Below are 26,452 nucleotides of genomic sequence, written 5' to 3'. Positions count from 1 at the left end.
CTTTTGACCAGCTGTAGTATGGTCCCAGGGATTGAATATCCATTAGTGGTTGGAATAAACTTTCTAATTTCATTCATTCCAACAGGAACCCAGTTTATGTACCAAAGCCACTTGGCTTTGTGAGCCAAAGTGCAGTTAGTGGGACAATTTAGAGGTTTTCTTTAAAAGAGCACTCCTGAGCCAAATTAATATGTTCATATTCATGCACCCAAGAAATCATTTCCTGTGGCTCCACATTCATCCATAGCACCATGTCTCTTGCTCTTTGAGGCTGTGCCAGCTCATCCTGGTAAGCAGCATGGACCTTGAAGCTTAATGCTTCCTTCAGAGCAGAAGCAGCGTGGACCTCTGGCCAAGATTTAGCTCCCATTAAAGGAGAGAGTGCAACAGAATGAGCACATGCAGTGCTTGTTACAGGCAAAATGCAAGCCTGGTTGATAGCCCTCTGCAACAGAACTTTTTTGGGTGTTTCTGGGAAGACTAGAAAACACAAAGCTTCCCAAAAACATAGCTGAAAAAAGTTGTCAAATCACATTAATTTGAGGAGGCATTATCTACTAAAGAGACTTTTGGTGATTGCTCTCTTTTTCAGGGTAAGGAGGGTGTGTGAATACACTTAAGCTTTCAAGGCATTCATAACAATTGAAAGTCCCAGGATACAGATTGTTATTGGTCTCACAGGACCCCTTAACAGAGCTAAACACTGCCAGACATATTGAGCATGGAGGGACCTCACTAACCAAAACCTGGAAGGAGTAAAGCTAACTAAAGATCCTTAAAAAGGCAGCCTTGTCATTAGAAAATGATTCTGCCACTTTGCATCCAACATTGACTAGCAGAATGTGCTTAAAACAGAAGCTACCAAAGGATTATGTTTCCTACTTTACTTAGATCAAATCACATCTCTCCACTCAAACAGAGATTACTGTTGAACAGAAAGTCTATTAAAAGCATTGCAGCAAAGCTTCTCAGACCCTGTGTAAGCATGCTCTTGCAGATCATGAACAGATCACTGGAAAGAAAGAAAAAGCATTACAGTGTACTTAGAAGTTGTAAGGAAGAAGCCCAATATTAACAAGTAAAAAAACCCTTCCATTCACATGTAAAATACTTGAAAAATTTTATTAACCTCAGGTGTGTCAAAAAAAAGTCAGAAAGGGAATGATGAAAAATAGGGGATAAAAAGAGTGAAGGGTACCTACAGTATTTTCATTATAATAGCTTTTATGCAGAGCATCACATAACTTAAATGTTACTTAAACTGAAAACCAAGTGTGGAATATCTTATCCAAAAAACAGAAAGAAGGGGAAAGTACAATCCCTAACTTCATTCTAGATGGAATAATCTCACTGATTTTAGGGGGAAACACACTGTGCAAGGAATCTGCCTTCGTGGAGACACTTGATAATCCAGTAACAATCCAATAATCCAGAACTAACAACACTGGTCTCTGACACAGAATTTTTTAAGTACAATGCAAAATAATAGAGTTAGTCTGGAACTGTCACTTTCAATGTGGAAAACTGTTTTCTTCCACATTAAAGGAGATATTTAACTCATAAGGTGAATAAATGCTAAAAGAAGTAAGTAGCAGTTACACAAAAATAATCTGCAGTTACAAGTGCAACATATAGACTCTGCAGCTCCACAAAATTCACCAGATTTGTTCTCTAATATGACTGCAGCTCCAAGACTGTGTCCAATCACTTTCAAAGGAATCACCTTGTAATCCAAACACATTGTCATTTTCATCTTACACTATTGTTCTCCGTGATCTTGCAACTTTAGCCACACAAATGGCAATAACCCGCACAGACCGTCTTTGGAATTATTATGGATCACAACTACGATCTTTCATACTTGGCACGATGGCATTTTGTGGATCAAAATATAGCCCACTGCTCTCCCTGACCATCCTTAGTAGTTTCAGCAATTAAAGCCCAGATTTCGATTCTACCCCGTGTACCATCCGATCACAAGACCAGCCAACTCATGCCGCACAGAAAAACAGGCACAGAGGTTACCGGGCACGCATGTGATTGTCACTGTGCTCACCGGGCCGCTCGGTCTTGTGAGCAGCACAGATGTCACACGAACAAAGCTCCAAAGCACCAGCCTGAGCAAAATGCTGTCCCCGAAGGTTCAGAAAACATTAAAAGTTCAATATTACACAGAGAATCGATATTATATAGAGGTTATACACATAAATCCCGAAGCATCGATAGCTACTGGACCTCACCTTTCAGCACGCACAGTATTAAAAGCAGGGGGCAGTGAAAGGTGCCTAATGCTTAGCGGGTCACCAGACTGCGCACGTGTATTTAGGTCACAACAATTAAGCCGTTTCTTAATTTTCCTGGGCTGATGAGACCCGGGCACGAGTTATCACATCAACCGCGCACCAACGCCAGACAGGGGGCCCGGCGCCTCTCCCCCACCGCTGCCGAGGGGCGTCTGCCCCAGGCTCCCGGGCGTGCCACCGCCAACTCGAGCAGAAAATGGCTGAGAGATCCAGCGAGAGGGAAAGGCGGGAGAAAAGCCACCCCGGCGCGGCCGTGCCTCCCGCCGCGCCCCCTTCCCCCCGGCCGCTCCCCCGGAAACTCTGCGGCTGGGGACCCCGCGGGGCTGCGGCACACCTGCGCCCCACGCCGGCCTCTCTGCCGCCTGCGCCCGCTGCCCTGCGGGGGCAGCCCCCGGGGCCCGCCGCCGCCGCCGCCCCGGCTCACCTGAAGGCGGGCCCCTCCCCCGGAGCCCGGCCGTGGGGGGCCGCCGCGCCGCCGCCCCTTTTGTTGAAGAGCTTCTGGAGCAGGGTGGGGGCCATGCCGCCCCCCCACCCGGCGACGGCCCCGCCGCGCCCCTCGCAGCGGCTCAGCGGGCGGCGAGCGGCGGCGGCCGCGGCAGCATCCCCGGAGCCGCTGCGGAGCCGCCCAGCATTCCGCGGAGGCGAGGAGAGGCGAGAGGAGGCGAAAGGAGCGCCGGGCCGCTCAGCCGCGCCGCTCCCGAAGGCCACCCGTCACCTGACCGAGGGGCGCCGGGCGCTCCCGGCCGGCGGCGCTGGCACCGGCCGCGCACCGGGCAGGGCAGGGCAGAGCGAGGCAGCGCTCCCCGCGCCGCCGGCAGACGGAGATGGGGACGGGGCCGCGGTGGCGCCGCGCCCCTCGGGCGGTCCCCATTGGCTGCGCGGCGCCCCCGCCCAGCCCCCAGCACGTGGTAGGGCGCGGAGGCGGCCTTAAAGGGACAGGGCCCGGCCGGGCCACGCCGCGTGTGCCCGTACATCGAACTGGAGAATCCGTGTGAAGGGGCTGGAAGGGGCCTTAAAGGTCACCTGGTCACAGACTGCACTCCCATGGGCAGGGACACCTCCCATTAGACCAAATTTCTCAAGGGCTAATCCAGTCTGGCTTTGAATACGTCCAGGGTCGGGGCATCCACAACCTCCGTCCAGCTTCTCACCACCCTCACAGTAAAGGATTTCTATCTAACCTGAATTTCCCCTGTTTCAGCTCGAACCCATAATTTCTTGTCCCATCACTACTGTTCCTCACAGAGAGTCCTTCTCCGGCTTCCACTGAGGCCCCTTCAGATACTGGAAGATTGCAAAGAGCTCTCCACACAAACTTCTCCAGGCTGAACAGCCCCAACTCTCTCATTCTGTCTCCGTTTGGGAGGTGCTCCAGTCCTCTTAAACTTGTGGTTCTCCTCTGGACTTGCTCCAATGGTTACAACTCCTTATGTTTAGGGACACCAGAACTGCATGTGGTTTTCCAGGTATGGTCTCACAAGAGCAGAGCAGAAGGGGAAAATCCTCCCTCGACCTGCTGGCCACTCTGCTTTTGATGTAACCCAGGATTTGATTGGCTTTCTTGGCTGCAAGCTCACATTGCCAGCATATGTTGAGTTTTTCATCCACATCCATACATGGATAATGTGTCTTTTACAATACATTTCCCTACAGATAGAACAGTGTTTGCGTACATATGTGTGCACACACGTAAATGATGTGTTTGTGATTAACAACACTATATTTGTGCAGTGAAGCAAGAACAAAGCACTGCCTGTGTCAGAAAGGGCTCCCTGCTTGGGCCAACAGGAGAATGTGGTGTCCAAGTATCCTCCCAACCTTCTCACACCAGCCAAACCCACAGACTGACAAAAGTCCACTGGGTTTCAGGTTGCTCACATCCCTTGTTTTGCTCCATATACCGGACTGTCACTGGTCCAGGAAGATTTTCATGGGATTTTCTCCCTAGACAGAACTAGAATATCCGTAATGGAGAAATCCCTGGTATATAGTTGTAGAAGTATTGTGATTCCCTTGAAGAATCTGAACTTACCTGGTCTTTGACCAGGTAAGCAGCAATATTTTTGCAGGAAGGTAGGTCTGCTGGAATGGTGCCTATTTTCACACAGATCTATTCTATTCACAAATAATTAGATGAGGCTACAGTATTTAGGTATCATTTGGAGCTTTATGATTGTTTAATTTGCGGGAAAGGATTGTTTGTGTGGCTTTGCTCAGCAGCAAGATGACACCTTGATGTACCCAGCAAGACTACATGACTTCAAATGCTCTTTTTCAACCAGCTAAGTCACTGCTTACTGTGGTGGAACAAAAACCAACCAAACAAATCCCCCCAAAACCCCAAGAAAAGCAGAATCACAATTACTTCCTGCTCTTTTTAGGAAACTGGAAGATGAGACATGGACAATAGTGGTTATTGCAGTAGTTGTAAAGAATCATTACAATAGTTGTCTGCAAACTCAGCATCCAGTAGTGGTAGAAGAGGTGGTGAACCTATTTTGGAGACAGCCTTTCGCTGTCTGGAGAAGCTGATTTCTCTTTAAAATAAGAGGTGACTGTCTACTGGCCTGATAATCTGATCAGGCCTTAATAACACCCGACGGAATCTTGTAAGGCTCAACTGATCCTGTATGGAGATCCATTCTCAGGAGGGCTTTCACCACTTCCTCTGTGAGACTGAAAACCCAATGTAAATCTTTCAGCCTGGATGTTGTTACTGCCCCCAGTTATTAGAGTCAATCCACTCGAAGAAAGCTGAAGGACAGAAGAGAGAGCATGTGATGATGATAGCACACAGAAAGGTGAATAGCAGGGCGTGGCTGGACAAGATGAAAGACATCATAGTTGACACAGTAATCAACACAAATGAGAATCTGGGCATCCAGCTCCAGAAATAATCACTGGACTGCATTTCTCAAGGAACAATCCTGAGAAGCTTTAAAGCTGCAAATACCGTGGCTGCCCCTGTAAGGTCCATCAGTGTTAGCAAGGAGTGCTGACCAATGGGGACAGAATCAGGCTAAAAACCAGTCATCTCCCAATGTCCACACCACAAACATTTTACTTTTTACACAAACATTTTACCAGTCCATTTATTTTGGAATGATTGCAGACTGGTCCTGTCAGCAGAATCCATGTCAGTGGTTGAAGAACACTGAATGCATTTCTGAAAAATATGTGGTTTAGTTTCATCTGAAAATGATCCACTTTGTATGCCTGGATGCCACTCCAAAATGTGAAGCAAAACAAAGTCAGTGAAGACAATTGGGATACTCTCTTCACAAATAGCAGTGTAAATGCACCCTACATGTTGGCTGATGCTCAGTGCAAAATTAGTGTGTTCTGTTAATGTGTGTGACCATCACTACTGAAATTGATAACAACACATTAAGGCACTAGTGTTCTGAAGGCTATTTCTGAAAAAGAAAACATAAAGGGAAAACAGCAGAATCAGCAAAGGACTGCAAAAAAATTTTCACAATCAGAATGCACTGTCACACCCCAAAGAGAGTTGGGCTATAAAGAATACCCGGCAAAGCCAATGCAGTGATTTGTCATTAATCCCAGAGTGCAAAATAGGAGCAGATGTAAAGAAAATAGCCATATCAGCTGTCAAGTAAAGATCATTTACAGCAAGATGGTGTGTCTACAGCCCTCACTTCTCCTAGGAAATACAGGAAATAAAAATGGCATTTAAAAATCAAAAACTGATATTCTGACTGAGGGTCAGATTCTTTATGTGCAGAGAAAAACAATTTAGTTGTTTAAACTTCAGTCAGAAAAGGAGCCAGATTCTCAATGCAGAAATAGATGAGACCTTGTTAGGAAACTGACAATACATAAAAAGGATCATTCAAATCCAGCATCGCTGAATGCTTGGAAAAGCATATCAGTGTTTCATAGTGCATACATTTCTTTTAAGATTCTTTCCTGAAAATGTAGCCAGGTTTAATAGCCAAGACAGGCAGGATTAAAAGCCAAGTCTGCTAAGTCACACTTTGCTTCCCCATCACTTACACCTGGATGAAATGTTCAGTTCCTTTATGGATGCTTTTATTCCACTCTGCTCAGTCCTGAATGCACAGTTCCAAAATGCTCCTAAACCTCTGTTGTCAGAACTAGGCTTTAGAGGTACTTCAAAGAGAAGTGAGAGGCCAGAACAGGTAAACTATGAAGATTTAACAAAAAGTTTGGTAATCCAAGATGTTTGTTTATGATTTACTGCTTAGTGCAGTAATTCATGCTGTTTAGGTTACATGAGCACAGGTAAGTCTTGCTACACTTTGCAATAGATCAGCAACATTTTTGATTCTGTAAAATAAATAAAATCCAGTTTTTAATGCCAATTCAAACATGCCAAGTAAAATGTGATATTAAGAAATAGCCAGAATTATTCTCTCTCCATATTGTTATTATTACTATTTAGCCCATTAAATCTAAATTATTCTCCATAGAGGATTTAAAAACCTATTGTAAAATGTATTTCACTTCACAAGCACAGACAGAAAAGGAAAGCTTGGGCTTGCAGCCCCCTGCAAACCAGCTTACTCATCCTTCACTGAAGCATTACATAACTTGAGCTGTTGCTGCAGCAACTTTCCCCAGCCCCTGAACAGAGCCACAAAGGTGCTGCCATAATAGAGATAAGCAGTTTCACATGCCTTTTTATATGGAACACATATTCAGTTCGAAACCAAAGAGAGTTTGAAGGGAAATATTAATTTATTTGTTTCAAAATTACTGGGAAATATTGATGTATGTTACAAAACATTTAATTTTCAATGGTCTTTTGTGTTAAAAGCAAAGAGAATGGCCAGATGAAGAATGTCTTCTTTTAATCACCAAATTATAAATACCAAGTAATATGGATTGTGTGAAGGTGATAAGTACAGTCCTCTGGATCACTACTGTATATAAGTATCTTGTCAAATTTCCTAAAGCAAGGGTTCACTACTTTTTCCTCCAGAAGAGCCTGAAAATGTACATACCTGTGAATGTTCAAACACTTGTTTAGAACCTGGCTTGGTTCCTCTTCTCAACAAAGCTCTTAGCATTGGTAAATTTTATTTGTAAGTCTCCTGACAAGGACTCCATCCAGTCTAGCTGGAAATCCTCATGTCCTGGATTTTCAATGGTGAAATATGCCATGGGCTTTCCTATTTGCTGGCTGCATTCTTGTCTTTAAGTCCATGCAGATGTAGTTCTCCTGGAACTCCATCCTACTCACATTAGGTGCAGACCAAAACCATTTTCTACATAAGAAAGACTGCAGTCATTATGATTGATATTTCAGCACCTTTTGGTGGTAACTGTGATAAACATGCATTTACATGAAATTGCAATAATATCAGGACATACATTTGTATCAAAACTGAGGACAGAAATTTAGCAACAAAACTGATATCCTGCATTGCTGCAGTGGTGACCAGCAGCTAGCTGACACTTTGGGCCTTTCCTTGAAAGCCATGGCTTCTGCTGTTATCAAGAAATCACAGGCACCCGCTTCCATGCCTCCTCACAGCCTGAGTTCCTAAGCACGAATCTGAATATTTGCGTCTAAAACATGTTTTAAGCAGACCAAAAATACATAGCAAAAAAAGTCTGCTTATTCTTGCTTGGATCTTAACCATTTCTTCAGGGATCAGCATCTCTGAAAGTTAGTGACAAGTAAATGCATGACTTTATTTTCAGTTTCTGTCATGTCATCTCTGTGTGGAAAATTTTCTTTTTAAAACATCTTCAGACAAGAACATGTAGTTCTTTCATTGTTTAACATTGCATTTTAACTCAGGAATCTGCACTAGTTAGTAACTGCTCAGTGTGAGTTTAATCTGGGCCCTCTTTATTCAATTTTATGCAGAAAAAGACTTGGTGCGGGTGGGTAACAATAAACCTGATGGTGAAAAACCAGATTTATTTTTCCTGTCTCATGTGTCTCTCATGAAGGTGACATGCTTGATGTGCCAGGTCACATGGGAATAGCACATGATGCACCCTGTGTGTCACAGGGCACAGGGAAGGCTGAGTGGCTGCTTTCTTTCACAGCCAGCAGTGAAAGCATCCTTTCCAAGAATGTTGGCATGTTGGGAGCTTCCTGATAGCTGTTCTGAAAAGCTGATGAGGTATGTGTTTGAATTGCTTGTCAGATGGATCCCATCAGTACTGCACCACATTCCAAAGCTGCGGTTCAGTCCAATGAGAACCTCACATATAATTACTTCTGTACAAAGCAAAATGGCTTTTAATATCCTTAGACAAGGCAGTCCTGCACTGAGGCAAGGCACTCACTTTCCAGTGGAATTAGCATATTTAAGCCTCAATTTTCTTTACAGTGTCAAATACAGATTTAAAGGTGAAAAAAAAAGCAAGAAAAACAAAAAGAAAAAAATCCTGGTCTGTATGTGTGCACATTTGCCCATCTTAACACAATCTACAGCACCTATAAATAATCTTTATTTTCTACTTTATTCTTTCATGAATGGGGAACGACAGGCTAGAATAATTATGAAATAAATCCGCTTATTGTGTATTCCATCAGAGTCCCAGTTTTAGAATTACATATGTATTTCTCTGCATTTATCAATGATTGCTTGCTTATTCAGTCAGTGAAGGATGACGAAGTAAAACCAAAGATTTTACAACAGGCTGATCTTTGAGTTTAATTAGGCTCGAGGGTCATACTCCAGCAAGTATGATGTACTTGGTGGATGCAAGACCTGTCCTTGAAGCCATTTGCTTCAGGATTTAAGGGCTCACAGCACATTTATCTATTGATAATACTCAAACTACTTTACTGGGTAGCCAGACCTGTATGTGTGGAAAAATAAATATGTGAATTAAAAATTAAAATTAACTAGACAGTTCAGTTATAGTGAGTATTTTCAATGTACTGTTTTACAGGCATTTGCTACATAAACTATTGGAATTGTCAAAAGAAAAGAGGTATTTTAGTGATAGGAAATATTTTTAAATTACAAGATCACAAAGGATTAGAGGATCACAGGGGAGATTTTACTGCTTGAAAACAGATTTTAGAGGACTTCTTAATGGAAGTCTGACTTTGTAAGAGGCTATTTGTATATAAATTCAGTGTATAATTTAATATATGAATTTGAACGTGAAATCACTCAGTAAATTCTTGACATAAGTCACATTATGCTTGTTTTTTTACAATCCGTCAATGACTATAAATTAATGTGAAACTAATTATGCTACTGCAGTGCTTGGGAGATATTAATTCAGCTCACATATTTTCCAGAATCTCTAACTGACACTGAGAAAAATCACTTGATTTCTCTCTTGCTCAGCTCACATCTCCAAATTATCATGGAGATGCATCATTCTTTGTACCTCTAAAGGACACACACATAGGGACTTCCAAGCAACTAGTGTAAAAAGAATTGCTCATCTAGAATCTAGACTATTCCAACTTCACCAGCAAAAAACCCAGTAGGGACTGAATAAGTCTACTCCTGGAAGAATGAATCATTGCTTCTTCCTGGGAGGAAGCTGCCAACAGCTCTTGCGGGGGACACACACCAACAACACACACTTTACTCTGCTGTCTGCTACAGAAATCTCTTATAGATTCTACTCACTTGGCTAGCAACTGACTCACTGAGATCATAGAATATTTTAGGTTGGGAGGGACTTTTAAAGGTCTTCTAGTCCAACTCCCCTGCAATGAGCAAGGACATCTTCAATTAGACTAGGTAGTGCAGACCCCTGCCCATCCTGGCCTTGAATGTTTCCAGGGATGATGTATCTACCACTTCTTGGGGCAACCTGTTCCAGTGTTTCACCACCCTCATTGTAACACCTTTCTTTTATCTAATCTAAATTGACCCATCCTCTGTTTAAAACCATTAGCCTCTGCCATTTCACAACAAGCCCTACTAAAAATTTGTCCCTGTCTTTCTTACAGGCTCCCTGAAGCACTGAAATTGCTCCATTGAATTCTCCCCCAGAGCCTTTTCTTCTCCAGGCTGAACAATCCCAGCTCCCTCACCCCTTCCTCCTAGAAGAGGTCCTGTAATCATCCCTTCATCCTTTACATGATCTTGGTATCCTTCCTCTGGACTCTCTCTAACAGGTTGTCATTCTTCCTGTGCTGGGGACCCCAGAGCTGAATGCAGCACTGCAGGTGGGGTCTCATGAGGGCAGAGAAGAAGGGCAGAAGTGTCTCCCTGGCCCTGCTGGCCATGCTGCTTTTAATGTAGTCCAGGATATGGTTGGCTTACAGGGTGACAAGTGCACATTGCTGGTGTGAGACCACTTCTGCTATACCACTGCACCTCACCTAGGCTAAGCATAATGATAAAAATATCTCAACCAGTGACCGTGGCCAAATGCCTTGTGAATTACAGATGACTCAAGGCTCTGGTGGCCTCTGACATCGTGGAGCATGTGAAATCCCTGACACAGCTGCATGACCTGGCTCAGAGAGAGAAATGCCTCAGTGTGGTTCCACTGATTTCTCACTAAGTGTTCCCAGATGGTAGCAGATGGCTTTTCCTTCTGTTAAGGGTTCCCAGATGCAGTGTGCAACAGCACTCTGTGCCAATCACCTCTCCTACCCAACATCTGTGCAGATGTGTGGGAATGATTACAATGCAGTATATGGACTGCAGTGATTAATATAAATGCTACTTTATATTTTCTTTCAATCTGGGAATTACAACTGCCCTCTGACACATCCAATATTGAGAACATGCTGAGAGAGAGATGAAAACCAGCTCAATGAAGCTCAAGTCCAGACATATAGACATGAATTACAGTAGAAAGCCTTCTGAGAACACAATGAATCAAAGAATGAGATGTTTCTGGGATGGATTAGAGGAGTCCAAGAAATAAAGAGGCTCATTTTGATCAGCAGCATTCCCAGAAGGACAATAAGTTTGCAGAAGTCAGACCCCAGAACTCTTCTGCCCCTTCTATTTTTGCCACAGGTACCTTGCCTCTAGGATGCCATTGAGTACGGGACTTGGCCATGTTGAACCATTCACCTGCTTGGGAATAAGGAACACCTTGAGGAGCCCCAACCAACTGTATTGATAGTACTCACATCCATTACTCAATACAAATGTCCGAAAGAGATTGTTTGCCTTGGAGACATTATTGTGACACTCATCCTTTGGGATGAAACATATTTTGTTTTCAGACCTTAGGAAGGCTGGAGTTATTCTGCATTTCTAAATCTTTATGGGATAATAGTCACTTCGGACAATTTGCCCATTTTACCACGGATCACCGCTTTTCACACAGCCTGCCATTTCTCTCATGAAATATAAACCCAGGCAAAACCTAAAATCTCTCTCCTTCCCCCTATTTCCAGGCCTTGTGTGTGTGCATAACCTCGAGAAAGCAATGCTCCTTCTCTGCGCATTATCTCCGAGTCACTTAAGGCCGCTGAGAGGCAGGACCAGGGGCGGACCCGCGCTGCAGCCGTCCGCGGGCTCCCGGCTCCAGGGGGACCGGCCGCCCGCCCCCGCCGGTGGGAGGAGCGCCGAGCGGCCCCGACCCGCGGGCGGCCGGGATCGCGGGCGGCCGAGCGGGCGGAGCCACCGCACCGGCGGGCAGCTGCGGCATGTCGCACCCGTCCCCTGACGCCCGGCCCAGCAAGGCCAGCAACCCCCGCGCCTTCTTCGATGTGGACATCGGGGGCGAGCGAGGTGGGGAGGGGGCGCGACGGAACCCGGGCGAGCTCCCCGGGCCGGGGCGCAGTGGGAACCGCGCGGGGCCCGGGCCCGGCTGCAGGAGCGGCTCCGGGCCGGGCCGGGCCGCAGCGTTCAGGACGTGGGGGGACCCTGGCCGGGCCGGGCGCTGCCCTGCGGGCTGCGAGCGCACAGCCCCGGCAGCGGGAGGAGGAGGAGGGCGCCCCGCCGCCAACGGGCCTCCCCGCGGGGCTCCCCCGCCAGAGCGAACAGGCCCGAGGAACATGGCGAGGAAGGCGACATGGCAGCACAGGCGCCAGGCCGGGGGCGATGCCGAGGGTCGGGCCCGTCGTTCCCATGGCAGCCGGCCCTGCCCGGCCTCGCCTCCCGGCGCTGGCCGCGTGTGCGGCCCCTCCCGCCCCGCTCTCCACGTGCTGCGCCGTGCCGAGCGCGGCCTCCCTCGCTCGGAGCCGCCCCCGACCCCATGGCTGGGCCACGCCGTGGCCGCGGAGCCCCCGCAGCACGGCGAGCCTTGCCTGGCTGCCGGGCCGGCAGCGGTGCGGGGAAAGCTCGGGGAAACCGTAGCCCTGGTTCTCTTGGCAGCGCCAGTGCTGCCAGAGGTCACTCAGAAATCTGGGCAAACGGTCAAAATGGAAATAAGAAAACAACAGCAAGTTAGCTGGGGTACTGCTTAAAGGGTTTAAAAAAATTAGATGGAAAAAGATAGGGACTGCCTAAATCATGGCAGGATACTGCTTTTCACTTATTCATTCCGTTACTCAGAAGAATAAAAGAAGAGAGTCTATGAGATGATTTGCCTTTTATTGACTTTCAGTTGTCTAATTTGTTTTCATTCCTGTATTAATTAGAATCAATATATTTACATTTAGCTACCGGTAGAGTGAAGTTATGTTAATTAATTGACTGTGAGGCTGATGAGAAAACAGGAGTGTCAACTGATGGAGGCTCCTAGGAGTGAGGAACAGCTCTGTGAGAAGCCAGTTAGTGAAGGAATGACAATTCAGCACAGAATCCATTTATCAGCAATTACGGGATCTGTTTGCTACTCAAGTTTAATTCCCTTCAGTTAAAACATGTACAGCAATTGTTAAACAATTGCTTGTGGTTCCTCCAATTGTAAATAGCCATTATTCACACTCATATAAAGTGTATCACTGTGTCTTAGTAAAATTCAGGTTTAAGAGAGTGAGGAGTAAGGGATGTGTTTAGCATAAGCTTTTAGGGATTAAAAGTCTCCACAAAACAGTCTTTGTATTGTATCTACTTTTGATTAAACAACCTAAATAAATACTAAAATTGACATAAAATAAGTGTGCATATTAAAATTCATAATTTGGCTTTAACATATGTGTGTATGATTTCCCACACACCTTTTTTTTTTTTTGGCAGAAAATGCATTTGGCATTTTAATTAGTTTTTGGTAGAATCTGCCTTTACTCCTGCTACATTATTCTTGACAGGGAATTCACTGTTGGTAATAACATTGCTAAAAGCCCAGTGTAACTCTGCAAGCAATTTACATGGAGCAACCTCAAGATGGAAATCGAATAGTAATCTAAATAAAAATAATAAAGCTTGAAACATTAATTTCTTTTGACATATAATGCTCAATGCATCGCCATGCCAAGGACAAGACTTAAAAATGTCTTAATTCTCTCTTTGTCATTTCAGTTGGACGCATTGTCTTTGAATTATTTGCTGACATTGTACCTAAAACTGCTGAGAATTTCCGTGCGTTATGTACGGGAGAAAAAGGAACAGGGCCTACCACTGGAAAACCTCTCCATTATAAAGGATGTCCTTTCCACAGAAGTAAGTTCTGTGAAATCCTCAGTTTTTCTATTGGTAACAAAAGTTGTCTATCATGAATATTTGAAATGATATTAAATAATATTTCAAGTACTTGTTAAATAAACAACTTTACTGAAGGAAAGTTTTTCACTTTTTGATCCTCCTAATGACTACGTGTTCTTACCATGCACTGACAATAGTAAACTATAAATTTACTAGTAATTTTGTAAAACCAGTTTACTCTGAGTTGTTAACAGGTTGAAATGAATTTCAGGTAAAGGCTTGAATATCAAGTGATATCCACATAACTGAAAAGGAGTACTTAGGTGACATTTGGTAAATAAAAGATGGATTTTGGTTCCATTTAGGTGCTGGTGACAAGGATTGCTTTTCATCTTAGAATTATCTTTTTTTTACCCTTGTGCATTTGTGCCTTGCTGATACATTTTATAACTATTTTCTTTTACAGTTATTAAGCAATTTATGGTTCAAGGTGGAGATTTCTCAAATCAAAATGGCACAGGTGGAGAAAGTATATATGGTGAAAAATTTGAAGATGAAAACTTTCATTATCAGGTACTCTGTTGAAAACACTGATTCTATTCAGTTGCGACATTTCAGTGATGTTACTCCTGCTGCAGTAATAACAATTGTCAGCATGGGCACTAACCATTTTCATATCATGTTATGTGTGGTAGCATATGAACAACACTGACTGAAAAACTTACAGATGTCACTGTCCCATGGTTAAAGCAAAGCCCTGACTGCAGTTGTACTTGCTCTCAAAGAGTATTTTAGGAGAAGAAAATACAGCAGTCCTCCACTAATCAGATGACAAAATCCTGTATCAGGCTCACAGAATCACAGAGTCTGTTAGGTTGGAAAACACTTTTACCATCAATGAGTCCAAGCCTTGACCAAACAGCACCTTGTCAGCTAGAGTATAGCACTAAGTGCCATATACAGTTAGGTCTTGAACACCAGGAATGATGACTCCACCACGTCCCTGGGCAGCCCATCCCCTTCTGTCAAGAAATTCCTCTCAGTGTCCAACCTTAACCTCCCCTTGTGCAACTTGAGGCCATTTCCTCTTACCCTGTTGCTAATTGCCTGGGAGAACAAACTGACCCCCACACCATGCTTTCGGGGCTTTCAGGTAGTTGTAGGCAGTGTTAAGGTTGAACATTCTTTTCTCAAAAATCTCGGTCCCTCAGCCACTCTTTACAAGACTGAAGGGACTTAAGTTTGGAGCAATAAGTGGAAATGTGACTCCAGTATTCATCATAAAGATAATTCCAGTTGTGTCCTCTGAAATCTGCTCTGGTGGTACCCACAGCACTGCTGCTAACAGTGTCTGTCTGTTGGTACTGTCACAGGATCACATCCCTGAAGTCACATCCCTGACTTTGTGTCATGATGTTTTTGGTTGTTTTTTGAGATCTGGAGGTAATAATGAACATGATACAAATGATTCCCGTTTCTGTATTTCTCAGCTCTTAACAAGTGTTGTCGAAGTTCCAGAGATATGTTGAATAACCCATTTGGATCCTGTACAGAATCTAAGAGCTTGATTCCTGTTATCTGTTTGCCGAGTATGTTAGGATTTTACTGGGAGTTTAAATGTCTCTGTTATGTAAAAATTCACTGGTCCTTGCACTTAATCCAGCAGCTGTGCAGTGTTCTCACTATCTCAGAAAACAAAGAGTTGTTTTTTTTGATGTTTGAGGGCTCTGGAACTATTTGTTCTTGTGCTGGTTGCATGGACTGTTGCAAATTGCAGTAAACTGCAAAACTTTGGTCAGTAGTCAGCTTATCATTGCAGATCAATCCCACTAGACTTTTCTTGATGCTACTTCTCCAGCTAATGGCTCTGCTGTTGTGGAACACCCAACTTAAACAACCCCAAGCACTGCTACTGTGGCATAGTTTTGCAAGCCTTGGATCTGTCAGAGAATCTGATTTTGTCCAGATTTTTTTGCTTGCTTTATAAGCATACAAAATGACCACAGAAACCATAATGAGAAAGACACTCCATCTGTCTGCAATGTTTTTCAAGACACAGCAAGAAAATTCATGAGTGACAACAGTTTTCTTTACAGAGATTCTTATAATTTGGGACTACAACTGATGGCTGGTCCCAGACAAAATGGGGTTGGGTATAAGTGGGGACACTGAAGGCACCAGACAGCTCTCTATAATTTCCAACTTGTCCCCCCACATCTTTACAGACAAAAGGTAAACCTGCAGGTATAAGGCTACACCAAAACTTACTGTTACTTGTTTTTTTGTTTGCAAACCATTGCTGTCTAGCACTAGCTATAACTGGGGGGAGAGGCGGGGAAAGCTAAGATTTGCAGGGCTTAGGCAGTGAAGCAGTGACCAGCCTCAAATGGTATTTGCAGAAATCTGCTGGGGGGCAACCCTTCTGTTTAACTTGTTTGCCAACAACTACAATGCAAAGTGTCAGATATTTGTTTTGGAGGCCACAGTCCTACCAGCTGCCTTCTCTTGCTCTTGAACACAGACTCCTCTGTCATTTGCCATCTCTGACTCCCAGGGCAAGTTTCAAGGTTAGAACAAATAAAGCCAAGATTCCATTACCTTTCTGTTGCCTGGGTGTGATTCTGGCTCTCAGCTGTAGAACCTTTTCCCAGAGTTCCTAAGCCAAATCATGACTGAAAAGATTCAGACTTACTGTGCGTTATGACCAGATGAACAGTTCAGGCAAGGATGTCTTCCTGCCACTATGGAAATCCAAACACTGCGTGGGAAAACAATTTTCAAAACAACAGGTTCTTGAAACTGGTTAAGAATGTAGGGAGAAAGCAGATGCTTCAATTCACCAGACTCAGACTGTTATCTCAAACTAATCAACCTCTCATTGAGCTCTGAAATCTGTTTCTGTGTCCTCTGTACTATCGTTTTTTGCTCCTCCTCTCCTTCCCACATTATCAAGTTTCTTAACAGTACCACAGCATGAATGCTTTAGATGTGTACCAGTGTCTAGGTATAACATCCTCACTTACATTAAATGGAGTTCCTTGCACTTAATAACCAGACCAACTTGGGGAGAATAATGTCTTTGTGGCTGGGTTGTGCCAGTTAAACAAAACATTCACAACAGACAAGAAAAAATTCACAACACATAAGAAAAAAATTTTTGCAGTGAAGAATAATCTACGTGACATGAAAAGTCTTAAGTCAAAAAAAGAAGTACTTGCAAGAAACAGGATAAACAGTATCTTCTTACATTAATTAGGCTGTTTAACAATTTTCTTTCAGTTTGAGGCCTAGTGGCCTAAGTGGCAAAATAATTACATAGTTAAAAATCCCAACAGACTAAAAACTGTTTCTAGGAAAGTGAAGGAGATAAAAAAAAAATCCCCAAACAAAATCACCAACCCATGAATTTCAAAGACGACAGTCCTCTTAAACTCCCCAGTTCTACACCATACTTTGTGTGAGTAGTCCTTACAAAATTCATATTACATACCCATCTTAGCAGCTCAACATTAAAGTTGGTTTCAGTGGTGTTTAGCCTCATTTCTTAAGGCCAGTGGTCTTAAATAATTCAGTGGGGAACTTCACTCCTTTCTCAGGTGATCTGCCTAAACTCATCAGCTGTGTAGGGGGTGGAGTATAGAAGCAGCAGACAGGTGTTGCAGCATTAAGTCACATGTGGCTGTGCTTGTTAGATTGGTAGAGGGCAGCTAAAGACCCAGAGCTCAGCATTTGCCCTCTTCAGTCATGGTGGGTAAAATTAGTTGGCACCTGTATGTAATTGGTTTACCAAGTTGTTATGGCTGTCCTGGCTGTGTTTATGATTGGCCTTACAGAATCTTCTATATGGTTATATAACATATTTTAAATGTTGATGATTTTTTTTCCCCCCAATGCAGCATGATAAACCAGGTCTGCTGAGCATGGCAAATGCAGGACCTGGTACTAATGGCTCTCAGTTCTTTATTACAACGGTGCCTACTCCTCACCTGGATGGGAAACACGTGGTGTTTGGCCAAGTGATCAAAGGAATGGGTGTAGTTAAAATACTAGAAAATGTTGAAGTAAAAGGAGAAAATCCTGCAAAGGTAAGCAATATGCAAAGTACTGAGGGATGATGTTTATTATTTTATTATATGATGTACAATCATTTCTTCTAAATTCTTGGTGTAATATTTAGAACTATTAAATGTTAGTTATTTTTACTAACTGGTAATTTCCATTTTACTGTTCTTGTTAAGAGGCTTTTGTTCTTACACTGTACATTTTCCTTGCACAAACCATTTATTGTTCAACACAGCTGTGAGGGTGGAAGCCTTTGCCAGAAGTGTAGGATGGGCGATGAAATGAAAAGGTGGAATTCACAGTCCCACCTAAATGATACATAATTCGTATAATTTTTATGTCAGAAGTCATGTTTCTGAAAAAGCAATTGGTGTGTAGGTCATAGCAGTTTGTGGGTGTTGGATGAATTAATACCTCTAACTTTAAAAGTCTTGGCAGTTGAAGAAAGAACCGTCTTCTCTAATGTAGTAGAATTTCCATGTCTTGTTTTTTGCTGCACTTCAGCTTGCTGCCAGTTCCTCTTCCAGCCTCCCCGTGAAGCGTGGGTATGGTGTTTTAGGAATGCTGATCCTCTGAACATAACACTTGGTATGATAAAAGCCTTCTGATGAGGATAGGCTAATGATGTGATGGGTTTCTGAAATAAATGCACCCAAACAACAGATGAAAAAGCCTTTTTATGGACTTTCAAAAATTTCAAAGAGCACTTGGAAGTTACTGCTTTTTTAAAAATTGTCTTAATAAGCAATACTACTCTTTACACATTGGTTTTTTCAGTTGTGTGTCATCGCCGAATGTGGAGAGCTAAAGGAAGGAGATGACTGGGGAATTACTCCCCAGGATGGATCTGGAGATGCTCATCCAGATTTTCCTGAAGATTCAGATATAGACTTGAAAGATGTAAGTATTTTTCTTCTTGGGTATTTTACAGATTGCAAGACTTGTAGGTGATCTGAGTTACGTGGTGTCTGTGATGATGTTCATTCAGCTTTTTTTTCTTAAGAATGGATCGAGGTCCTGATTAAATGGTGACATTCCATTTTAAGAACGAGAAGACTGTGTGGGAAGGGATTGTTATCTCTTTTTTTTCAGTGCTAATTTCAGCCCATTTTTTTCCCCCAGTAACTAAAACCTCACTGAAAATTGTCACACTTATTTTCTTTTCTTGATTTCTTTTTATTTTTGTTTGTGATGTAATGTCAGGTTGCAATTACTAGAACTCTATCCTGCTGACAACTAACTTAATGTTGTTATCTACACACTTTTTAAAATACTCACCCTTTAACAGATTCTGCCCCACTTATTAGAAATAAAGGATTGGCCTTTTAAAAGGTTTTTACTACATTAGAGCTAGTTGTTCTTAATTCCCAGTAGTTGTTTACTTTTTAGATTGTTCAAACCTGCAGAATATCTGTGATTGGGAGTTAGGGAACAGACTGGTGAAAGCAGCTCTTCTGCAGAGTTTTAATTTCTCACATAGGTGAACTAGACAAACTGTAAGTCAAACAGTGATTTGTGAGAGAGGGAAGAAAAGGGGGATGCATGAGTACATTCCAAATAGAGAATTAGAATAGTAAAACACCATTTGAGCTAGAAAACAAACTCCTTGGCTGTTGAGAAGCACTTCAGCTTATGAAAATGTTTTTGGATAGCCTTTGATGTTGTGTAGAATTGAAGTTGGCAGATGCCTCTGCTCTTTAACGTGAAACTTGTTCATATAAACTAACTACAGAAACCATGGTGACGTTGAGCTCACACCGATCAGTTTTTGCCAAGGTTACTGATTCTAGTAGGGTAGAATAGACAGCTGTAATTATAAACTATTTATAATTACCACTAGAGAAGTAACTTGAAGTGTATACAATTGTGGAAGTAGAAATTATGGACTTGATAAAGACAGGCAGTTCTTTTCTCCTTCCATTGATACGTTAAGTGTTCGGAGAGAAGGAGAATTGTGTTGACATGACTTCCAGTTTGAGTGTGTGCAGAGTTCATGTGAGTGATACTGTTTTGAGAAGCAGAAGACATTTCATTAGGAATAAGACAGTCTTGGTTTAATACTTTGCTTGTAAATTTATCTTCTTTTCTTTGAATAATGGTCAACACCTTTATATATAGCTCTACGTGGGTAGCAGCATTTAGGAAAAAGAGTTGGACTACTCTGTCTTCTTTAGTATTTTCTCACCATTTATACTGTAGAAAAGTCACTAGAAATTTCATCTTTCAGATCTTTGTGTTACATAAAGTAGAGAATATTACAGGAGTGGTTTGAAGGTAGTATTTTGTCTAAAATTGGAGTATTCTATTCTGATATTTTATAAACCTTGAAAGAGGATGGGCCTGGGATCGTATTATTAAACATTAGTTAATTCACGACTTCTTTCATAAATACATTTATCCTTTATATTTCCCATCTGTTTTATTAGGTTGACAAGATTGTGGCCATAGCAGAAGACACAAAGAATATAGGAAATACTTTCTTCAAATCGCAAAATTGGGCAATGGCAGCTAAAAAGTATAGTAAAAGTTTACGGTAAGGCTCTCATCCCTCAATCAGGTAGTTCCTGTAACCCAAATGAATACCACTCTTAAGCAATGATTTGTGCCTTTAAAAGGTGCCTGGTGCAGTGATCTTTTTTTTAAACAAAGAATCGTCTGAATCTTGAAAACATCTGGTTGATTTTTAGCTACATAATCAAGTAGGTCTTCTTCTCATTGCTAGGTAAAAGCTACAGGCAGGAAGTATTGCTGAGAACTGCCTAAATACTCTTCATAATACTGCCACTGTGCTGATACATACCTGAGAAGAAAAGCACAGTAGTATCCAGGGTAGTTAATGGACAGCAAGGAAAGGAAATGATTTTCTATGATTTATAAAAAGCAGTAGGTTTAGGAAATTGATAAATTCAAAAGACAAATATGGCCCTTACTCATTCGTTACTGTTTTTTTTTCCTGTGGGTCCATACCATCATCCTGATTTCATGTATAATTCAGACTTAGCTTCAGAATCATAGTCTTTCTGCTTTTGTTTCCATACTGCTCCTTTCATATTTTTATGCTTTTTGCTTTAAGTATATGAACATCTCCTAAAAATAAAGTTATACTTACTGACCTTTTTCCTGACCTTCTTAATGATCAGTGGTTAAGCAACAGTGACAATAAATAAAGAAAAAAATCAGGCATATTTAATGCTTCAGCTGAGATCTTAGCAGACTGGGTTTCAAATAAATGTTACCTTTCTGAACCATAAAATGAATCCTTTAATTGCAGATATTAACCCAAGATGCAGTGTCTCGACCTGCCCTCAAAAAGCCCATCATAGAAACAGAAACCCCAAAGTAAAAAGGATTTCTATGCAAACCTTTTTGAAATTGTACATAAAAAAGGCTGGAATGGATCTTTAAGGATCTTTGTTGTATCTGTCCATTTTCTCTCCTCATTCTTAAGTAACTGCCAGCTATAATTACACCATCCCTTCCAATTAGGTGTCTTGCTCACTTTTTAGCACACCCAGTGAATGCTCTTCCTGTCTGAGCTGCTTTGGTGCTTATTTGTCCTTGTAGGTGGAAATCAGTAATTTTTCTAGACTAAATGAATCTGATCTTTCCAACTTTTCCTTATAGGCCATACTTTTATGGACATGCCCTGTTACCGTAGCTTAGAATCTAATACTTCATGTAGGATGGTGACCTTTAGCTGGCACTTCACCAGAACTGATAGGAAAAGAATAGCTCTTACCAGGGTATCCCATGGCTTAGGTACAATTCACCTTGCACACCACCTGAAAATGTGTTTTTCTTTTCACCTACAGTAACCATTGTAACCTTCTGTTACTTTTCTTGTTTTATTGCTTCTTAGGCTTTTTAAAAAAATACATTTTATATGTTAGAATTCACACTTTTTTTTAAAAAACAACAACAAAGTATTACTTACTGTTATCTCCCTTGATAATTACTTCACTGATTTCTTTGGCTTGGAAGCTCTAATCTTATGTCCAGAAGGGTCGCAGTCTTTCATGTTTTGGTGTGATTTATAAATATTATGCATGTGTTCCATTTGTTTTGAACACAATGCAGATTTGTGTTTTAACTCTCTTTACCTTTTACATGTTTGCTCTTTCTTCTCATTCTCATCTTTTGCATGATGCCTAGCAAGTGGAACAAGCACTGGGACTGCATCTAATTTACAAGCACAAAGCATCTAATTTACTTTTTAAGTATTGCTAATTTTTGTGATCCAAAGGTTGTATATGAACAACAAAAAAGACAGGGCATGCAAAAAGTGAACTTCCATAGGCCCTGATCTGCAAAGAACTACTTTAATTCATGGCATGCTTAAAATGTGAATGTATGCAAGCACAATTTTTGTTTTCTAAATAAAACTCAGAGAAGTTCTAACAAATAGACCATTAAGGAGTTAAAACTTTTGTATCCATAGCAGACCTTTGCCACTGGAAATAAAAACCAGACAGCATTAGCACATTGTAAATTAAGAAATGTGGTTTCAAAACAGAGATGTAGTAACTGCTATAGCTCTATCCTGAACTAGTGTCAGTTTTGAAGTTCAGGAAAAGTCATGAAGGAGGACAGTGGGAAGAAAGTGGTGTTACTAATGATCATAAACCACACTCCTTTACAAAGTAAAGTTAGCTTCAGATTTTAGCCCCAAATGCCTCAGCTAATTAAAAGATTATTGAGAGAACTCAAGAAGAGATGAAGCTTCTCGTGAACTTGAAAGGTGCAGTGGTGATGTTGATTTTCTGGCACTGATGAGCAACATGTTTTTTGAGAATAAACTGAGATAAATTCTGATGTTTTCCTGCAATACAATAGTGCTTTTGTCTAAGAAAAATAATGTGCTAATACAGTGGAGGACTAAGAGTTACAGAAAAACATTCCTTAGTGAGTTGATTGATTTTTGTTAGGGTGAGGTTTATCTATTTAGTTTAATAAAGATTTGTAACAGTTGAATTAAAGCTGCATTAGAAGTAGTGTGGATAGGCCAGCTCACACATATCTGTGGAGAGATAGCTAAGGGCAGGACAAAATGGAAGTTGCAACACTAATCCATGTTGTGTGTCAATCTGTTTTTCTACAGGTATGTAGAAGCTTCTGAAGAAGTGGCAGAGGAGGCAGACAAACCCAAGTTAAAGACTGTTGCTTTGACCTGTGTTCTAAACATCGGTGCTTGCAAACTAAAACTGTCAGATTGGCAAGGAGCCATTGAGAGCTGTTCAGAGGTAATTGTAATGTTCAGTATCTTGGGCAAGAATTGGCCTGTATAGACGTAAGACTACAAAGGTTTTTTTAAAGTCTTCTGACAAGCTTATGATTTGAAAGTAAACAAGTAGAAGCTCACGGTGAAATTAGTACTAACTTTCTAATATGTGGCTTTTTTAAAGTTTCTGAAATTTAAATGAATCATTAGAAACAAACAAAAGAGGGCTGTTGGTTACTGCCAGGAAAAATGCACATCATTGTCAGTTTGGTTTGTAGAGCTACTTCTTACATTACAAAGAGTTAAACTGTGTTCAGTGAAAGAGGAATACTTTTTTCTGGAAGAAGAGTATGAGCAAAATGTTTTACTTGCCTCTAGATTTGATGGCCTTGTATTTTATTTATGGCAGGGACTTTCTAACTAAGTAACTAACTTTGCAGATAGGCTTTGTGGTGAAATCAAATGACTGAGTAGGAAAAAAGAAACAAGGTAATGATAAATCTGGAAAAAAAGAAAACCAGTAGAATTAAAGGAAGGGAAAAAAAAAGGAACCATGACATGGGCATAGAGAAAATTTAGTAAATTTGAGGAAACTTTAAATAATTCAGTAACACTCCAATAATATGAAGGAAACAGAGGACAGAATGCTCTTATCTGTTAGCAAAGGATCCTGAACAGCATCTCGTAGGGCCTTGTGCTGAAAGCAGGAGTCTCAGCTTATCTGTGTGTGAAGTCATTAGAAAGCTGGCTTGCTTTCTAGCTTGCTGATGGTGGAAAACCTTCATAAACCTGTATTTAGAATGGACAAATGGGGAATGAGGAAAGAAGAAAATAGGAAAAATACTGTGTAATGTGATATCTGTCACCTAGAAAATGGTAAAAACTGAAGCAAATGTGTTACAGGTAGAAATTACTATAACTAATAATACTTGCCGCCATTGTGAGAAGAAAATCACACTTTCTATTTTTAAAAATAAATAATTGTTAAATGAAGGCAACTTCACAGCTATAATAGACTTCTGTAAGTTATTTAGCTTATGTCTCATAACTGTGTCAGTGCTTTAATCAGAACACCAGCTTCCTAAAATTAGCTAATAAAGTTCTAAGTAATTGTTAATGACAAGCTGTACACTTTCACTTTTATGATTTCACAAGGCCAAAAGCAATTTAAATTACCAGCCTGGAATACATGCATTGTTTGGTGTAAATAATGAATTATGAAGAGCTGAACCTGTTCAAACAAACCTTGCATTGAAATAGCTGTCAGCACAATGGTCAAGGTAAAACCAAAGAATGCTACCTCTGTGTATACAATCCAGACTAATTCTTAGCACAGAAGAGGCTGAAGGCTTTATAGTGGGTAGATCAATAGGAGCACCCACAGTAATACTTCCTTTGTATTAACAGCCAATGCCCAAGTGATTTAAAAAACATGAAAATATGGATGTGTTGTCTATTAATGACTTAAGGTTAATAAATTAATAAAGCAACACATTGCTGTGAAGACATTTCCTCTAAACGCTGAGAAACTATATTCTTTAAAATAAAAACACTATAGAACTAACTGCAGTAAAAATGTGATCTTCACAGGCATGATAAGGTAACAGCTAACTGACCAAATTATCCAAGGTATTCTGAAAAAATAATCAAAGTAATCAAATAGTGGAACAATCTCTTTGCCCAGGCACTGTATTTCCTATTTTGATATTGTCATATTAGAGCTGGCATATACACATTATTGAAAACATTCAGCTCAAAAAAGGTATAATGATTGGAACTTGGCAAAGTTCCTGAAGCATGATGAGATGGATTGCTTGCATGTATTTTTCTAGCCCACAGTGAAAAAAATCCTTACAGGAAATCTCTTTATTTATGATGCCATTTGAGGAGGTTTTGGTGCGAAGGAAGGAGCTGCAATAGAGATGCCCTGTGAGACTCAAGGTTAGGATAATTTGAACTGCAGCAACTCCTGAGCCTTGACAGCTATTATACACACACACACACACACACACACCAGCTGTTCTATTTGGGCCTCGTGTGTGCTCATCCTTTACAAAAGACCACTTTTGCTGCAGCAGTACTGAAGCTGATTACTTGCTATTCAGTGTGCTGCATTATAGCATTCCTTTTTACACAGTTAATGTTTTGACAGCTTACCCTCAAACCAACTGTGAAGATTGTCTGCTGGTGTGAATTGTGCCATTTGTGGAGATGGGAGGCTGTGAAATAAGAAATGTTAATGTGACAATTTTATTAAATTTACAGGCTCTTAAAATAGATCCAGCAAATACTAAAGCTCTCTACAGACGGGCTCAAGGATGGCAGGGAATAAAAGATTTCGATCAAGCGCTGGTAATGATCAATTCTTTTTGTCTTTTCAAATTTAAAATTCTGTCAGATCACTAACTTATATTTTTCTTTTATTTAAGGCTGATCTTAAAAAGGCTCATGAAATAGCCCCTGAAGACAAAGGTAAAATAAGCTGTTTCTTTTAAAATTCCCTTGAGAATTTAACAATGTATCCAGGGTAGTATTCAGTTGGAATTCATACCAGTGTGATGCCTAAAATGCTAGCTTAAACACTCATGTTCTAAGCACAGAACCCACTGAGGTGGAAAACCTGATTTTATACAGCAGTGATGCTTCTGTTGCACTGGAAAACCTGCTTATGTAGGTCAGCAGCATTCCCTCTTGAACTATGTCTGTATTCACAGGGCTTCTACTAGCTTAATTTCCTGGTCTAATTGGGTGAGATTTTTATCTCCTAAGATCTGTATAGGCACCCACACCATGCTTGCTGCATGCTCCTCTATGTGGTTGCCTTACTAGTTGAGACAAAGCAAGGGACAAGGCTTTTGCTGCTAGTATCTGACCTAGTCAAAGATTAAATGCAGTTTTATGAAATAACATAGGTAAGTTCCAGCAGTGACCTGGTGTTAACCTATGAGGAAACCTGATGTAAAGAGATGACTATAACTCTGTCATTTTCTTTTTGAGCAGCTATCCAGACGGAAACACTCAAAATCAAGCAGAAGATAAAAGCCCAAAAGGAGAAAGAAAAAGCAGCTTATGCTAAAATGTTTGCTTGACTTTTTTTTCCCCTAAACAGTTAAATCTATGCACTAATTCATGCAAAAGGATAAAAGGAGCTGCTTCTTTCATTTGCCCTCTGCTGCAGTTTTCAGTGTTTACAACACAAAAGTCTAATAATAAAGACAAACTGTTCAAAGTTGATGTGGTTTTCTCTTTTTTCAAGCTGTAGTAACTTGTTTTGCAACTCAGGTATTTTTCTTATATATAAAGCAATAGTGGTTGTTTTCACAGCTTAGTGAAATAATGCTTCCTGAGCAGCTTGGTTTCACATAAAGAGAATGTAGGCATTTTCATAGTTCCTATTAGAG

General features: G+C 41.3%; 2 protein-coding genes across 3 annotated transcripts in view; one reads left to right on the top strand and one right to left on the bottom strand.

Moving 5' to 3' along the window:
• Positions 1-2,863, bottom strand: part of FNIP2 (folliculin interacting protein 2) — a 48,106-nt gene extending 45,243 nt beyond the window's left edge. The window contains exon 1 of one of the 2 annotated variants that reach the window (XM_050973596.1): positions 2,728-2,863. In XM_050973596.1, the coding sequence (XP_050829553.1) occupies positions 2,728-2,822 (95 nt within the window). In that variant the 5' untranslated portion in view covers positions 2,823-2,863. The remainder of the gene's footprint in view (positions 1-2,727) is intronic. The other variant, XM_050973595.1, reaches the window with a different exon arrangement.
• Positions 2,864-11,830: 8,967 nt separating this feature from the next.
• On the top strand, positions 11,831-26,285 carry PPID (peptidylprolyl isomerase D). Its single transcript, XM_050974238.1, has 10 exons — positions 11,831-11,974; positions 13,649-13,789; positions 14,238-14,344; positions 17,668-17,856; positions 18,611-18,733; positions 20,260-20,366; positions 22,932-23,073; positions 25,317-25,403; positions 25,481-25,523; positions 26,052-26,285. The coding sequence occupies exons 1-10, from the start codon at positions 11,890-11,892 to the stop codon at positions 26,138-26,140; spliced, it is 1,113 nt and encodes a 370-aa protein (XP_050830195.1). The 5' UTR covers positions 11,831-11,889; the 3' UTR covers positions 26,141-26,285.
• The last annotated feature ends 167 nt before the right edge of the window (positions 26,286-26,452 follow it).

Source organism: Serinus canaria, chromosome 4 (assembly GCF_022539315.1).
Source record: "Serinus canaria isolate serCan28SL12 chromosome 4, serCan2020, whole genome shotgun sequence".
NCBI lineage: Eukaryota > Metazoa > Chordata > Aves > Passeriformes > Fringillidae > Serinus > Serinus canaria.
This window is presented reverse-complemented; position numbering and strand designations above follow the sequence as displayed.

What these genes read in the sequence shown, in the direction of transcription:
- PPID (XM_050974238.1), top strand. Translation starts at nt 11,890, where the DNA reads ATGTCGCACCCGTCCCCTGACGCCCGGCCCAGCAAGGCCAGCAACCCC. An exon ending in AGGATGTCCTTTCCACAGAA is followed by an intron (nt 13,790 to 14,237) that starts GTAAGTTCTGTG and finishes TTTCTTTTACAG; the next exon opens with TTATTAAGCAATTTATGGTT. An exon ending in AATAGCCCCTGAAGACAAAG is followed by an intron (nt 25,524 to 26,051) that starts GTAAAATAAGCT and finishes CTTTTTGAGCAG; the next exon opens with CTATCCAGACGGAAACACTC.